General features: G+C 46.5%; 2 protein-coding genes across 2 annotated transcripts in view; both read right to left on the bottom strand.

Moving 5' to 3' along the window:
* The window catches only part of Abcg2 (ATP binding cassette subfamily G member 2 (Junior blood group)), a 154,224-nt gene extending 137,658 nt beyond the window's left edge, over nucleotides 1-16,566 (bottom strand). The window contains exons 1-2 of the mRNA XM_057783478.1: nucleotides 16,528-16,566; nucleotides 12,911-12,958 (exon numbers count right to left, since the gene is read on the bottom strand). Of these exons, the coding sequence (XP_057639461.1) occupies nucleotides 12,911-12,930 (20 nt within the window). The 5' untranslated portion in view covers nucleotides 12,931-12,958; nucleotides 16,528-16,566. The remainder of the gene's footprint in view (nucleotides 1-12,910; nucleotides 12,959-16,527) is intronic.
* Fkbp1b (FKBP prolyl isomerase 1B) lies at nucleotides 6,666-16,659 on the bottom strand. The gene is made up of 4 exons (XM_057783517.1): nucleotides 16,528-16,659; nucleotides 12,911-12,958; nucleotides 8,188-8,300; nucleotides 6,666-7,238 (listed from the first exon to the last, which is right to left on the bottom strand). Exons 1-4 carry the CDS (start codon nucleotides 16,562-16,564, stop codon nucleotides 7,110-7,112), a joined length of 327 nt encoding a protein of 108 aa, XP_057639500.1. The 5' UTR covers nucleotides 16,565-16,659; the 3' UTR covers nucleotides 6,666-7,109.
* Between the last annotated feature and the right edge of the window lie 250 nt (nucleotides 16,660-16,909).

A 16,909-nucleotide genomic window follows, 5' to 3' on the forward strand; every position in this document is an offset into this window, starting at 1 on the left:
GATCTCATTACAGATGGTTGTGAGCCACCATATGGTTGCTGGGAATTGAACTCAGGATCTCTGGAAGAACAGCCAGTGCTCTTAACCACTGAGCCATTTCTCCAGCCCTTGCATGACTGTTCTTTCTGGGTATAACTTTCCTTCCCCTCTCCCCTCTCTTTTGAGACACAGCCCCACTCTACAGAACTAGCTGGCCTGGAACTCACTGTGTGGACCAGGTTGGTCTCAAACTCACCCAGCTCCTCCTGCTTCAGCTTCCTGAGTGCTGGCATTAAAGGTCTGCGACATTCCGTCCTTCTGTAACTCTCCTTCTTAATGCTTTCAGAGAGCCTTTATCTGAAAGGATGGAGTTGGGGAACGGAAAACTGTTTAGGAACGGACTGAACTCACTGAATCAGGCGGTACATCCAACTCACGGCCTTGCCTGGACTGATGGGAATTGAGTAATCCTGACTGATTTGCGGCTTCATAGGGGAAAGGCCAAGTTTGGGAACTCCCAGATCATTGGAAAATTCATGATATCAGTGAAACCAACTTTAGATACACTCCCGAGGACTATCAAATTATGGGCAAATATGGGGCAGCAGAGACAGAAGGACACAAGTATGTTACCAACTTACATTACCTGACCCACTTGGGGGCCAAGAAACTAAAAGATGTGGTTAGGTCCTCTGACTATTATGTTATAGGACTCTGACTTGGCAGAAGAAGTAGTCAAAAGCTGCAAGACCTATGCTACGATTAATGCAGGACACTCCATATATACTCCTGGGAAGAGGCTCAGGGGTGACCGGCCTGGGGCCTACTGGGAGGAAGATTTTACAGAAATAAAGCCAGCCAGATATGGTAACAAGTACTTATTAGCTTTTATAGGTACTTTTTCAGGCTGGGTAGAAGCTTTTCCTACCAGGACTGAGACAGCCAATATGGTGGCTAAGAAGATCTTAAAAGAAATCTTCCCGAGGTTTGGGATACCCAAGGTAATTGGGTCTGATAATTGACCTGCCTTTGTTGCCCAGGTAAGTCAGGGACTGGCCACCCAACTGGGGATCAATTGGAAATTACATTGTACTTACCAACCCCAGAGCTCAGGTCAGGTAGAAAGGATAAATAGCACCCTAAAAGGGACCCTGACAAAATTGGCCCTAGAGATCAGCAGAAATGACTGGACTGCCCTCCTTCCCTTCACCTTGTTTCAGGTTCGAAACACCCTGGGGCAATTTAAACTCACCCCTTATGAGATCCTATGTGGGGGACCGCCACCACTTACTGAGGTGGGTGGGATACATAATCCTGATGCTATTCTTCCTAGACCATTATCTGCCCACCTGAAGGCCCTTGAAGTAGTAAGGCGCCAGCTCTGAAAACAACTAAAAGAAGTATATAAGGCTGAAGACTCACATGTGCGGCATCAGTTCCAAGTAGGGGATGCTGTTTTTGTCCAGCGGCATGAAGTTGGGAATCTTGAGCCTCATTGGAAAGGGCCATGCTTGGTACTCTTGACTAATTGCAGTATCCGGGGCTTTTAACAACACCACCAGTCAGGAGGCTTGTGTTTGGGGCACTAATTATAGGCTGACTCTTACTGAGGTTACAGGTGTAGGGACATGCCTGGGAAATCTACCGGCTGCCTACAAACGTTTATGTAATGAGATTCTTAAGAGCCCTAAGACTCCTGACATCAAGCTGGGTGATGGTGGCACACTCCTTTAAGCACTCAGGAGACAGAGGCAGGCAGATCTCTGTGAGTTCAAGGCCAGCCTAGTCTACAAGCGCTAGTTCCAGGACAGGCTCTAAAAACTGCAGGGAAATCCTGTCTCAAAAAACAAAGACTCCTGACACCAGGTACTTGGTTCCCAGTTTAGATAAATGGTGGGCTTGTAGTACAGGTCTGACACCTTGAATGTCGACATTGGTATTTAATGACACCAAAGATTTCTGTGTGTTTGTACAACTGGTACCTAGGGCCTTTTATCACCCAGCTAACACATTTGAAGATGAGTTTGACAAGTACCCAACTTGCTTTCGACAAGAACCTATTTCTCTGACATTAGCAGTAATCCTGGGCCTCGGGGTAGCTGCCAGTGTTGGGACAGGTACCGCTACTCTAATACAGGCCCCTCAGTACTTTAATGAATTAAGAATAGCCATGGATGAAGATCTGAGGGCTCTAGAACAATCTATTTCCAAACTCAAAGAGTCATTGACTTCCCTCTCAGAAGTGGTCTTACAGAATAGAAGGGGATTAGATTTGTTATTCTTAAAAGATGGAGGATCATGCACTGCTCTCAGAGAAGAATGTTGTTTCTGTGTGGACCATTCAGGAGTAATTAAAGATTCCATGAATAAACTTAGAGAAAGGTTAGACAAAAGACAAAAAGACAGAGAAGCGCATCAGGGATGGTTTGAGATCTGGTTAATAGATCTCCTTGGATGACTACTCTGATAACTTCCCTTATGGGACCATTCCTAATTTTGCTTCTGCTACTGATTATAAGTCCATGTATATTAAATAAACTAATTGCCTTCATTAGAGAAAGAATAAGTGCTGTTCAGATTTTGATGCTACACCATCAATATAGTGCTTTACAAGGTCAAGAGGATATTTAAATCTAGTTCTATGATTAGAACTAAGTACTAGAAGAAATGGGGAGATAAAAGACTCAGATAAGCACTTGGGAGGCAGAGGCAGGTGGATCTCTGTGAGTTCGAGACTAGCCTGGTCTACAAGAGCTAGTTCCAGGACAGGCTCCAAAACCACATAGAAACCCTGTCTCGAAAAACCAAAAAAAAAAAAAAAAAAAAAAAAGACTCAGATAAATCCAGACCCCTTTAGCAGAAAGAATAGAGCAAAAAAATTCTAGCAGGAAAAATAGAACCAAAAATCTAGCAGGGAGAGAAGAACCAAAAATCCAGGTTAGCTGGTTCAGTGACTCTGTTCCAGGAACTAGCTAACGATAAAGTTAGATTTAATCTTGAGAATAATCTTGAGAAATGGGGAGTTACCCCCTTGTGATTATCACTGGTATTTTAGGAATTTTCCAATGATCACTGGTATTTTCGGAATTTTCCAATGACGCCCTCCCTACCCTCTCTGGGTTATGGTTTCTTCCCCTAAATACCTCCTCTCCCAGCTTCTTGGGGTTGAGCTCCTATATCCCTGCATGGGAAATGAGTTTCAGCCCCAGCACACTGGTTCCTGTCAATAAACCTTACGTGATTGCAGCAAGGACGGTCTCTCATAAGTTCCTGGGGGGGTCATGTTATCCCGAGACTTGAGTGAGAGTCTCCTCACTCCGGGGGTCTTTCACTACTAAAAGTGTACACACCAAGGTTTAGTGTGATTTTATCATATCCTTGGTGTGGAATTAATGACTGCACTCTGATGACTTATGTTTAGGGAAAAAATAGGCTTAATTGTGTCATTTCATCATGAAAACCTTTTCCATGTGTGTGTGAGAGAGATCATTTACAACGTTTTTATCCCTACACATGCACATGCAAATACATCTCCATGGGAGTGTTGTGGCTGTTGTTTGTATTTTTGAGACAGGGTTTTATTTCTGTATCCCTGGCTATCTTGAAACTCACTCTGCAGACCAGGCTGGCCTCGAACTCAGAGATCCACCTGCCTCTGCCTTTGAAGTGCTGAGATTAAAGGTGAGCGCCACTACTGCCTCCCACATTTGCCTCTGTACATATGAAGTCGAGCACAGATCCCTGTGTACATAGATACATACAGTACTGTGGAGTGCTTTGTTACTGTTTTACAACAGTGGGGTCATGGGGTACACTGTACCTCAAGCTGAGTATGCATGCTTACTCAGCTTCATTTTCTGTTGGGCACCTCAAACAATGCTAAAATAGTTTGTTTATTCATTGCATTAGTACCTTTATTTTTGTTGGATTAGTTACTATCTTGAGGAAGCTGGGTACCTTTCTCCCTCCCGCATGTGGTTTCATCCACTGAGGATGCTGTGGTTACAGGGATCATTTGAGCCCAGAAGTTTGGGGCCAGGAGTATGAGCTGAATTAGACCCTATCTCAAAACAAACAAAAGTCCTACTTTTTATAAAGGTGAAACATAAATGTAACTACATTATGTAACAAACATAAATGACTACATGTTTATATATCTCTTTAGACATGAATATTCCCAGATTGAAAGTACTTCTGCTTTTTTTTTTTTTAAGATTTTTTTATTAATGATATATACAGTGTTCTGTCTGCAGTGTTCTATCCCTGCCTGTCAGAAGAGGGCACCAGATCTCATTACAGATAGTTGTGAGCTATCATGTGGTTGCTGGGAGAACAGCCAGTGCTCTTAACCTCTGAGCCATCTCTCCAGCCCAGTACTTCTGTTCTTGAGCATTTCAGAGAAGGGATAATCGGCCTGTGTAGTGAAAGTCTGTGTAGTCAAAATCAGCATGGCGTGAGTTTGAGACTCACAAAAGAGAGTAATGATAATGTTGAAAGCAAAGTGCGTTAGACACATAGCTGCTTTATAACAACAAATATTCATTTTTTAAAGATTTATTTATTATATATAGTGTTTTGCCTGCATGGTCACCTTCACGTCAGATGAGGTTGCCAGATCTCATTACAGGTGGTTGTGAGGCACCATGTGGTTGCTGGGAATTGAACTCAGGACCTCTAGAAGAACAGCCAGTGCTCTTAACCAGACTGACTAGTATTGACAGACAAAGGTATCTGCTACTTTTAAATGCACTTACAGTTGCCATTACTTTTAAGAAAACAGGCTACTTTCTAGTTTTTGTAATGTCTTTTCAGAGCTCACTCAGAAATGACTTTTCATGTCTTGCGTAACTTTTGAAAGCACTGTAAGAAGGAATGTCCTTTTTTGTTGTTTTGTTTTGTTTTTCTCAAGATGGGGTCTCTCTGTGTAGCCCTGGCTGTCTGGGAACCCACTCTGTAGGCCAGGCTGGCCTCAAACTTAGAAGTCGGCCTGCCTCTACGTCCTAAGTCTTGGGATTAAAGGTGTGTTCCACCACAGGCAGTAAAAGTCATTGCTAAGAGGGGTGGGCAGAGGAAAAAGTAGCTGTCATTTCCTTATGAGTGCCTTTCTGGTTTTCTTACTAATTCCATAGTGTAATGCATGCTGCGGCTTAGGTGTTTGCAGATGTAAAAGGTGTTCTGAAAGATTTGTCAGGGGAAAACCGAAATTAGACTGATTTCAGAGTGATGTCTCCCAGCGGCAGGCCAGCTCGCCTCTAATGGTGTTAATAACCAAGAAAATCCCTTCTATTAGCAATTATAAGCAGTGTCATTCAGATTATATTTTTGTTAGCCGGATTTCATGACCCAAAGTTAAGAGTTTTAAAGCTAGGGCTGGGGGTAGAGCTCCATGAGAGGGCTTTCTAAGCCAGGTACCAGGTTTGACCCCAACCCTGCGGAAAACAAATGCCTTCCGATTGTTTGGAATTCTGTCATTTAGTTACAAGAACTTAGACTCAGGACAGACGTTGAGTCACTCTGCAAGAGGTACATTGTGAAATCTGAGGCTCTAGTTGATGACTGTCTTCTGCACCGGGCATCTGAAGTTCAGTTTTCCAAACCAAGTTTAAGAGTATAAGGGACAAAGGTGGACATGGTGGCACACACCTATAATCCAAGCACTCGAGAGGCACAGGAGAATCACACATTTGAGGCCAGCTTAGGCTGCACAGTGCACTTTGTCTCAAAGGACAGAAAGTGCAATGGATAAACCATGTCCACATGGTCTCCTGTGCACGTGTGTCCAGCTTGCTTGACTTTCAGTGAGGCTGCATCTGAAGGTTCTAACAGCCTCCGAGATGCATCTGACAGGATTCAGATCTTATAATGGCCTATTGCTTACCCGCCTTCAGTGGCTCTCTCAAGACACTTGGCTGAACTCTCTGGTATGTGTCAATTTTCTAAATCATCTTCCAAAGACTTGAGAAAGCTGTCATTTCTCAGCTTACCTGTAGATCCTCAATTACCCCTCAGGTGTTAGCCAATAGGTGTTTGCATTATTAGGTTTCTTAGTAGCTGTTATTACAGCCAATTGCCACCCAAGCTATACTGCTATGGACAGATTTGTGTGGCTCATGAAATAGTCTTTGGTGTCATGTTTGCTCATCCTGTCGGTATTAACAGCAGAAAGCATGGGGATGGCTTCTCTACAGGCTGAGTTCCATCTGGTGAGGAAGCTCATCCCTCACTGCAGACATGAAGTTACGGGATCACCCTAGGCGATCAGATCCCACAAGGGAATGCTAGGTTGCCAGATCATTTCCGCAGAGGACTCCATAAGGGTGAGTTTAGGAGGGTAATAGCTTATTTGCAAAGTTGCTTAGAGGATTTGTTTGTGATCACCATATTTAAAAAGGAAATACTGGTATATACCTGTAGATTACAGCAGTCAGGAGGCTGAAGGAGTTCTAGGTCAGCCTGGGCTCTGAGACCCTGTTTCAAAACAAAATAAGACCAAAAGGATATGGAGCAAGGTGCAGCATGAACAGTTTGCTCACGTAGCTATTACTTACACTCTCTTAGCTACTAGGAAGCCCCCTTTCACTCCTTTGTCCCCAGGGCAGTTGGTCATTAAAGAACTTCCCACAACACAATGGACAGCAAGATGCCAAGCATGGAGCCTTTATTTTACATAGTACTTCCAAAGAGGGCACTGCTTAAAGTGAGCAGCCAACAGAAGATAAGAAAGTGACAGCAAAGACAGCTGGCTCAAGTCCCTCCATGGAACCATGGATAGCGCATGTCTGAGCACCTTGTGTGTCTGGCTTAAGTGCAGGTAAGGCAATATAGATTGTGCAAACGAGATTTGTGTCTGTGTCCTCTGATCAGGAATGACTACTACATGCAACACACAAAATGTACAACTTGAAATGTCTGAATCTGTAACTAAATTTCCTCAAGCAAAGATGCATGGGAACAATGAAATGGCGGACATAGACAGAGCCAGTCGGGCGGGAAGAATGGATAATGTCGAGGGGCAGTGAGGTCAGCACACGGATCAAGAGCCCTACGTAGGAGAAGCCGTCCCAGTGGCAGAGCAGGCTAGGACAGAGAGCAGGATACATCTCCAGCCACCTCGAGCTCCTTTCCTGCCTTCATTCTAAGTTGAGCAGCTCCACGTCAAAGATGAGGGTGGCATTGGGAGGGATGACACCAGGGTGGCCAGTAGCTCCATAGGCCACATCGGGGGTGCAGGTCAGCTTCGCCCTCTGCCCCAAGCTCATCTAGCAGGGATGGGAGCAGATGGGGAGAGGAGAAAGAGGACCCAGCTTGGTTTAAGAGAAAAAGTAAGATAACATTTTGGCATTTTCCCAGACCATCCTTAGGGTAACTCCAGATCTGAGATTAACTTTATTCGTGGCACACTAAAGTTAGGCTAAGAGCTTAAACATGCAAATTCAACCTCCAAATAGAATCAACGATGGGGCAGGTAACAGCCACAAAGTAGTCTCAGATTCATCCATACATCAAGCATCACTGGTTATCCAGCTAGAGCATGACCCGAACACTTGTGTCTGCTCATAATTGTTCCTGGTCCTCTTCTGAAGTAGCCAAAGAGGAAGGTACAAACAGCCCTGAACACTTGTAACAGGACCAGTTAAGATCCAGCAACCAAAGGCCACAGCAAGGTGGCGAAGGCAAAGCTACAGGAGTGGAGCATCCTACGACTTCCCCAACTAACCGAGGGAGAGCTGGAACCAGAGCTCACTGGCACTGTCAACCCACTGGAGCTGAGAAGTTTAGATTCCAAGCAATTCCAGAAATTTGAGTTGACTGGTGAGCAGCTACGGATGTGAACGCTCCAGCGGAATTGCTGTACTGTGCCTACGCAGGTTAACGCTTAAAGAAGCTGGGTGAAAATTATGTAAGAACCCCACTAGCTCTGTAATATTTGTTTAAGAGCAAAACAAAAGCGCTTCCTGGCTTTCCTGCTGTCTAGCTCACAGCTTGTAGCCTTTCCAGCCGGCTCCAGCAAGCCTAGGAGAGAGTCTGGGAATGAGACTGAGATGTGCCAGCCACAGAGGAGGTGAAGGGCAGAGCTAGAGGTGAGCACTAGGTGGTGCTGCTGCGCCCTGGCCACAGAGTCATGGCAGTGTGCCCTGTTCCAGGGTGAAGCGGAGGGCCCAAATCCACCACTCCATAAAACCCCTTCAGTGGGCATCCTCAGCCTACCTGGGCAGCACCTTCTTCAAAACCTTTGATGACTTCCTGTTTGCCAATTCTGAACTTGAAAGGTTTGTTTCTATCTCTGGATGAATCGAATTTCTTGCCATTTTGGAGCATTCCTAGCAAAGCGAGAAGAGGGTAGAAAAGTGAACTAACAAACAGGTGGACTCGGCATGTCTAAATGGAATTCCTCTTCCAAAGGAACCCTCCTCATCGCCGACCTTCCTCGTCAGCAGGACACCTGGACCCATTTCTCTGCCTCACCCCCACATGCGGTCTGCTAGCAAGTCCTGTATCTCTTTGGAATCCACCTACCTTTTCAACGTCTGCTACTGCCCCCATTCTGTGGTCTCGAGCCACCACCACGTCTCACCTGTAGATGGGAACAGCCTCCGAAACGGTGTTTCTACTCCTCACCAATCTTCCACTGGCTACATTGACAAATCTACTCCCATCCACTCCCAACCCCCGCCTTAAACACAGTTCTGATCATATTTACTTCTCTGCTTAGAACACAAGAGCTCCTAGAGCAGAATCCAAAAGCCCGAGGCTAATGATGGCTGCCTTCAAGTTCTCTCTCTGCCCCTCACTCCTCCTCCCCCTACCTATTCAGAGCACGCCATTCTCAAGTTCCTCTACATCGTCTCAACTTTTCATGCTACATCCTCCAGCATTCTAGTTTCTGGTTCAGCCCTTTCTTGAGGACCTCGGTGCTTCCTGAGAATGGAAAGCCAAGGTGCATGCCATCGCATCACCCCTGCTCCAGGAAAGCGCAGGGTGACTCGGGCACTCTGGGAGCTTCTGGCTCATGTACAAACAGTTACTTTACCCTGGGACACCCAGGTGTGATCATTCTCTACCTTCTCAGGGCAGGCATCCAGTCATCCCTGACATTCATGTGTTGTCGCTGTCCATCAGTCCAAGGCCCCAGAGCTATGGTACTAGACCAGAGTTTCTTCTGAAACTTTCATTCTGTTTTACATGCACAGGGGTTTGCCTGCATGGATGCCTGGGCAGCATATAAGAGTCTGGTGCCCTTGGAGGTCAGAAAATGGCATCAGGTACCTTGGAACTAGAGTTATGGATGGATGTGAGCCACCATGTAAGTGCTGAGAATTGAACCCAGGTCCTCTGGAAGAGCAGGCACTGTTCTGTTCTGTTCTTTTCTTTTCTTTGAGACAGAGTTTCTCTGTGTAACAGCAGTCCTGGAACTTGCTTTGTAGACCAGGCTGGCCTTGATCTCAGAGATCCACCTGCTTCTGCCTCCTCAGTGCTGGGATTAATCACTGAGCCAGCTCTCCAGTCCAACTCGATTTTCTGAATACCATGCTATTTCAAGATTTCTGTAGATCATTTGAGCCCACAGGAAGACCTGGCCTGTTAAGTCCAGATACTGAGTTCCTACTGTTTCGAGACTCTGTTTTGTTCCAACAGGGTCTTATTCTGTACCCAGGCTGGTCTGGAGCTCAGGACGTAGGCCTGGCTGGTCTCCAACTTGCAGGGGTTTCCAAGTGATGAATCTCAGGTGCAAGTCACCTCACCCAGTTGAGACCAGGGTTTTACTTCAGTCTGGCACTGTCTCTGTGTGATATCGGGGAAATGGGACCCATATTTTCCATATTTAACACAGGAGGCTTTGCCAGCTTACAAGTGTCTGAGCAGCCATAATTGTACTTCTGAATTCCTACAACTCGAATGTGTACTAGAGAGTCCTATTTACCTACCTTCTGGGTAGACTAGTTTGGGCTCCTGCCCTGAGTTCTAAATGTGGCAAAGGAGAAACCCTTCTGTCTACTCAGAGATGCACACAGATGGATGCTACAGAGATCAAACACAAATACATGCAGATACACAGTTGCTAAGATATTCAGATTCACAGAGATATATATGCATGCTCACACACATTTACACACAGACACTCAGGAGAGAAGCCCTGATGGCCAAGCAGATGCTAAGAAAATATTTAGATCGACAGACCTACATATAGTCATACAGACATGCACTTGGACAAACACCTGCGTGAATATGTGCACATGCACGGTCCATTTATAGACAAGCTTTCCTGTTTCCCCAATGCCTTCAGGTTTCATAAAGCTGAATCTACTTGGAACCATGTAACAGTTATCTGTTGCCGTGAGCTCAGCCAAGCCCACATAATTCAGACACAGGCCCACATAAATATGTTTGCTTCTTTTACAAAGATGCCATTGTAATACATCAAATAAAGGACGACTTTTTGGATTAACATTGCTGGATCAAAACCAGGCGGTGGTGGCACACGCCCAGCACTCGGGAGACAGAGATAGGCAAGTCTTTGTGAGTTCGAGGCTAGCCTGGTCTACAAGAGCTAATTCCAGGACAGCCTGGGCAACCCTGTCTCAAAAAACCAAAAGAACAACAACAACAACAACAAAAAACCATTGCTGGATCAAATCTATATCCACATAGGGGAAAAAAATTGAACTTCAGCCTCTACCACATCCACATACAAAAACCAATTCCAGATGAACCAAAGACATAAATATGAAAGATAAAACAAGCCGGGCAGTGGTGGCACATGCCTTTAATCCCAGCACTTGAGAGGCAGAGGCAGGCGGATCTCTGTGAGTTCGAAGTCAGCCTGGTCTACAAGAGCTAATTCCAGGACAGACTTCAAAACCACAGAGAAACCCTGTCTCGAAAAACCAAAAAAAAAAAAAAAAAAAAAAAAAGAGCTAGTTTCAGGATAAGCTACAAAGCTACAGAGAAACCCTGTCTCAAAAAAAAAAAAAACAAAATAAATAAATAAATAAAATAAGAAAGAAAGAAAACCTCAGGCTTGGGATCTGTATGGTGGCAGAGTACTTCACTACAGGTACAAACATCTAGGTTCGATTCTTAGCACCACAAAACACTACTGCTCATAGTTTCTACAAAGCAGTCAGGCAATGATGGTGCACGCTTGTAATTCCAACACTCAGGTGGAGTCAGGAGCAGGAACTCAAGGCCAGCTTTGACTATAGAACAAATTCAAATCCAAGTTACATGGGATCCTGTCTCAAATTTTAAAAAATTTAAAAACAATAAAAAAAAATATTACCCCACCACCATTTCTACTAGTTAATAAATAAATAGATAAATTAATATCTTCATAATATAGTGAAACATTTCTTGAAGTGAACACAGAAAAATATGTCAATATGTCACTATGAAAGAGAAGGCTGATAAGTATGACATCATGAAAATTAAGAACTTCTGCTCAAAAGATACTGAGAGATTAATGGCAGGGCTGGAGAGCTGACTCAGTGATTAAGAGCACTTGTTTCTCTTGTAGAGGTCATGGGTTCAATTCCCAGCACTCACACAGCCACTCCCAATAGGCTTATAACTTCAGTTTTCAAAGGACTCAATGTCTTTTTCTGGCCTCGGCAGGCATTAGACACACAAACTCACCAGGTAGCCAAGGTTCGCCTTAAACTCTTGATCCTTTTGACCTCACCTCCCAGGTGTGGATACTACAGGTGTGGGCCACCAGGGCCAGCTTATATTTTGTTGTCTTCTAAAGCTTACCAGAAGTTTCATACATATGGTCTCCTACTGTGTTTGACAAGACAGTGTCTCCTGAAGCAGGGCCATTTTGTAGCTGATGTAAGTGTTTAATGCACACTGCCTACTCTATGTGTACACTTTGCAAAAGGATGTTTGGTTTCATTAACTTGATCACCAATGGTCTGTCCACAACACGTGGGACAGCTAAATCAATTACCCTGGCTGGCGGCTCCAGAGTCCCCGGGGTAATTAGGCCACATCACCCGGAGATAAAACAGCCCGGGGGGTGCAGACATTGAAAAACAGCCACGTCATCTGCAAGAACCAGTCTGGTGCTTCACACTGGCCTAGAGAACTGCTAAAAATGGCCCCATCTGAATATGTCCCAGGAATTAAACTGGCCCTGCTGTATACTAAATGACTGTCACCCACAGTTTGCCACATTAGAAAGCAGGTCACAAGGCAGAGTCCTCACACCTCTTGGAGCAAACATCTGCCAGTAATCCTGCCAGCAGTCCTAAAGAACTCATCTAGAATGTTTCTGGGGGCGGGGGAGGAGGAGCACTTGTTGCTTTTCCAAAGCATCCAAGTTCAGTTCCCAGCATCCACGTGGTGGATCACCAAAATCCATAACTCCAGAACCAGGGGGATCTGACACCTTCCTACCTCCAGGGGTACCAGACACACATGTGGCATACACACATATGTGCAGCTGAAACACTCATACAAATAAAGGAAAATAAAATAAGTAAAGAATGCCCGTTGGTCCATGGGCCTTCAAACACACAGCATCTAAGAGATGGCAGAAATATGACACCCTCCTCTGGATTCTCCCAGCACCTGGAGACAGCGTTACCCCTCTCCCCATCCCTCTCACTACAGTGAAGGGGGAAGGTGTAGACAAAGGGGAAAAAAAAACAGTGTAAAAGGGGATTTTGAGGGTGCTTAGATCTTTCAGAGTAAGTCTGAAACATTAGACAGGAGCAGGAACATCAAGGAATGAAACAGATGGTATTTGACTCTACCAGAGGCTGGCACCATAGATGGCCTTGGTGGGTAAAGGAAAAGTGAAACTGGTCACAGGAAACTGCCCTGGACTTTGAGGATAAGTCAGGGACAGGACCCCCTTGAGAAAAGCTTACGGGATAGCACTGCCTTGGGAGAGGCAGGCCTGAGCAGGGCTGAAGGGAGTGAGACGTACCTGTGTAGTGCACCACGCATATCTGACCCTTCTTCGGGAATGTCCTTCCTGTTGGGAGATATGAAGGCAGATGAAGGATTAGGGAATTAGGAAAACTCACTTGACACATCCAAGTTTGATTACAACCCTGACTAGCTCACTTTCCCCTCATCACCACAGACCTGCGTGTCTCTGTGCCTTGGATGAACCAGAAGTAATAAGGTTTGCATTTGAACTTTGTTATTGGTCCAATTTACTAATTAAAAAAAAAAGCCCCATCAGTTTTTATTGCTTCTTTTACTTCCATCTATTCTACAAGCATTCATGAATAGCCTACCGTGTGTCAGACCTTAAGTAGATTCCAGAGACAAAGAGCAATATGTGAACCCACGAAGAAGAGACACAGAAACATAAGTCCCAAATTGCTATAGACTCATGATGGCCATCAAAGATGAATAAATGCGCCGGGCGGTGGTGGCGCACGCCTTTAATCCCAGCACTTGGGAGGCAGAGGCAGGCGGATCTCTGTGAGTTTGAGACCAGCCTGGTCTACAAGAGCTAGTTCCAGGACAGGCTCCAAAACCACAGAGAAACCCTATCTCGAAAAACCAAAAAAAAAAAAAAAAAAAAAAAAAAAGAAGATGAATAAATGCAGTCATTCACAAGAAATCGATAATGTTCAGACCGGTGCCTCACGGCAGAGTTACAGCAGAGAGCAATAAAGACAGGTTCCCTGGTCTTCTGGGGTTTGTATGCTTTCTTTTGAGTATATGGAGTGGATATGTGAGGTGGGGTGTTGTATGTGTGTGCGTGCGGTGTGTGCATTTGTGTACACAGGGGCACATGCCCATGAATTTGCATGCAAGAGGCCAGAGAAGGGTGTCTTCCTCAATCTGCCTCCAATTTATTTCCTTGAGAAAGCGTCAGTCACTGAACCAGAAGCTATGCCATGGAGCTCCCAGGGTCTGCCTGTCTCTTCTCCCAGTGCTGGAGTTTAAGACATTTGTGGTCCTACCCAGCTTTTTTTAGATGAGTGATGGAGATTCAAACTCAAGTCTTCATGTTTGCACAGCTAGGGCTCTTACCCACTGAGCCATCTCCCCAGTTTACATTCTAAAGGAGGGAGACAACAAACAATACTCATCTTAATAATTGTAGATAGTGATAAGCCCTCTAAAGAAAATTAACAAGCAGATGAATTTCAGAGAGACGTGGTGAGCCAGCAACTTCAGAAAGGGTGTGCCAGGAAGGCACTTTGGAGAAGGGGATGTTTGAGCCGGTTCTTTAGGAAGGAACCAATTCAAAGACCAGGAGCAGGAAGGGATGGCTGTATTTTCAGAAGATAAGGGAACAGAGTGAGAGGGAGGACAGGAAGGAGACGCAGCACACAGCTTGCAGAGGTGGCTTTAATACTAAGTGCGACAGGAAACCACGGAAGAGTTTAAAAGCATGAGAATGACCTAATCTGAATTAAGATTTTGTAAAACCACTTGGGCTGCTGTGTGTGGGATGGGTGATTAGACATCTGTTGCGATACCCTAGGCAAGAAATCAATGATGGCGTGAATTACGGCAGTGGCAGCAGAGAAGAGAGTGAACTAGATTGGAGACGCATATTTGGGAAGCAGGGCTGGCAAGGGATGTAAACGGTAGGGAGAAGAGACCTACCACCCACCTCCCCACCGGGTGAGGGAAAAGGAGAAGACAAGAACGATGCTTGAATTGGGGGTTTGGGTAACTGGAAGGTGGCAGAGCTGTTTCCAGAGATTAGAAAACTGGAAAGGGACAGATCTGCGCGGGTGACAATCTCAAGCTGCCTTTTAGACACGCAAGTTTTTACTGTAAGAAGGTAGATGCAAAGCCGACACTGAATAAACAAACTGGCTGGAATATAAAGCCACGAGGCTGGACTGTGACAGTGGACTGGAGGAGCTACCAAAGGGAGACAGAGAAAGCATCGTGGGAAATAGTAAATTGGATGGTAAAGGACGAATAGGAGTCTGTTTGGAGGAGTAAAGGAGTCTGGGAAACAGAATGACTTGAAGACATGTTCAAATGCCTGGAATCCAGAGTTTGGGATGTAGCTCAATGTAGAGCAGTTGCCTAGCATGCAATGAGGCCCTTGGGTTCCACCTAAAGCACAGGAAGCCTTAGGGTCCCAGAGTCCAGTCACAGGGGAGCCCACTGATTTTATCCAATTACCCTGGGGTCCAGTACACCGTAGATTTTCCATAAATATTTGCTAAGTGAGGCTTAACAAGTTTCAGGTGGCTTGGTGAGGCTGGTTGTGGGTGCAGAGATTGTAGAGAAAAAGGATCTGCCAGTGTGGATCACTATCACCCTATCTATCACTAAAGGGGCAGATTGCTTGCAGAAGCAGGGGGTAGCATCTCTTGATAATTTCCTGCCTGAGGGAGGGGCCTGTTAAGCTCTGCATTTGAAAAGGAGACAGGTAAGAAGGTGAGGGGAGTGAGGAGTGGAAGTCAAGTGTTAGGCAGGGAGATGAGAATGAAGACTGGGAGACACCTCAGAGGCAGTGTGGGTGACAAGAGCTGGGAAGAGTTTCCTCGACTTTCGAAAGGCTTCCGAGACGAACGGACAGAGAAACCTGTATGACAAAGAGTGATCTGGGTAGTAGCTGGCATTTCCAGGAACCCCTCGTTTTGTAACCAATAAGCCTTTCAATTTCCTGGTGAGGAGCATGCCAATAACTTCTAACAGTAAGTTTGCTTGTGAAATAAACACTGTAGATCTGGGGTGCGGCTTTGAGTCTGGATTAAATTTTGCCTAGAAATAGTTACTCCTTCAATATCTACACCCAGTTTTCTAAGTAGTTGAAAAAACTCGCTGCTGGTTCTCTTGACAGCAGACAGGGAACCCAGAGAAAGACCTATGGATGAACAAAGTTAGGGAACCTGAGTTCTGTTTTGGACGGGCTGACTGAGGCACCCTGGACTGTCCAGACAGGTCAAGCAGCAGGTCCAAGGGATGGGTTTTGAGGTTTGACTCTAGAGGACATGGTAACGGGCAGATGACCAGGGAGGAGTGGGACCCGGAGGGTGAAATAAGCAAAAGCAGCCAAAGGAGTGGTAGGCTCCCAAACTCTCTCTCTCTCTCTCTCTCTCTCTCTCTCTCTCTCTCTCTCTCTCTCTCTCTCTCTCTCTCTCTCTCTCTCAATTCAGCTTACCGCTGCCCAGACCTGGGGGCCGCCAGACAAGAGGGGTGAAGGGTGGGGCGTTAGGTCCCTGTGCAGCTGGGACCCCTTAAGCGGGTCCACCCTTGGTGTCGGACAGGGAAAAAGGAGCTGAAATTCGAACCTGGGAAGTCAGCAACAGCGGCTATCCAGAGTTTGCAGTTAAGGCGGCATAAACCTCAGCCTCGGACAGAGACTGGACGAAGACCCCTGGCCCCAAGGTGGCCACCTTCATTCCCCAAGGTGAACGGGCGCAAAAGAGGGTGGTAGAGAATTGTCCTCTAGAACCCCCAAGAATCAGGGTGGGGGTCTCCTCCTGCTGCGTGCCTCTTCCCCCCAACCCCCACCCCATTGCAGGTCCCCGGAGCCACCTCGGAATCAGACCTCTGCCCGCGGACTCCGCCCCGGGACCCCTCCTCTTCCCCCCAGGTTCCGCCGCCCGGTACCGTCTCCCGGGGAGATGGTCTCGATCTCCACGCCCATCGCGGTCCTACAGGCCCCGCCTCCAGGGGGGTCCTCGCGGCTGCCCCGACCCCGGCTCCGCTCAGGCCCGACCCCGCAGGCGCTCCGGCTTGCCTTCTTGCCGCCACTGCAGAGCCGGAGGAGGTGCGGCTGGAGTCAGGACCTGCGCGGGGAGGGGCCGCCGGGAAGGGGGCGGCGGGGTGGAGCCGCGCGACAAGGTGGGGTCGGCCGGGGCGGGGCCCGGGGGATGCGACCCTGACGTGGCTGCTCCGGAGCCTGGCCAGACTAACCACCATTAACCGTCTAGCCGAGGGAGGAGGGTGATGAATGAGGCGTGCCGGCGCTAGCGCATCCCGCACATCCATC

The sequence above is a fragment of the Chionomys nivalis genome, chromosome 1 (assembly GCF_950005125.1).
Source record: "Chionomys nivalis chromosome 1, mChiNiv1.1, whole genome shotgun sequence".
In the NCBI taxonomy this organism is placed as follows: Eukaryota; Metazoa; Chordata; class Mammalia; order Rodentia; family Cricetidae; genus Chionomys; species Chionomys nivalis.

Coding starts and splice junctions, on each gene's coding strand:
- Fkbp1b (XM_057783517.1), bottom strand. CDS start 16,564: ATGGGCGTGGAGATCGAGACCATCTCCCCGGGAGACG. Junction 12,959..16,527: donor GACCATCTCCCCGGGAGACG/GTACCGGGCGGC, acceptor ATCTCCCAACAG/GAAGGACATTCCCGAAGAAG. Junction 8,301..12,910: donor ATGCGTGGTGCACTACACAG/GTACGTCTCACT, acceptor TCGCTTTGCTAG/GAATGCTCCAAAATGGCAAG.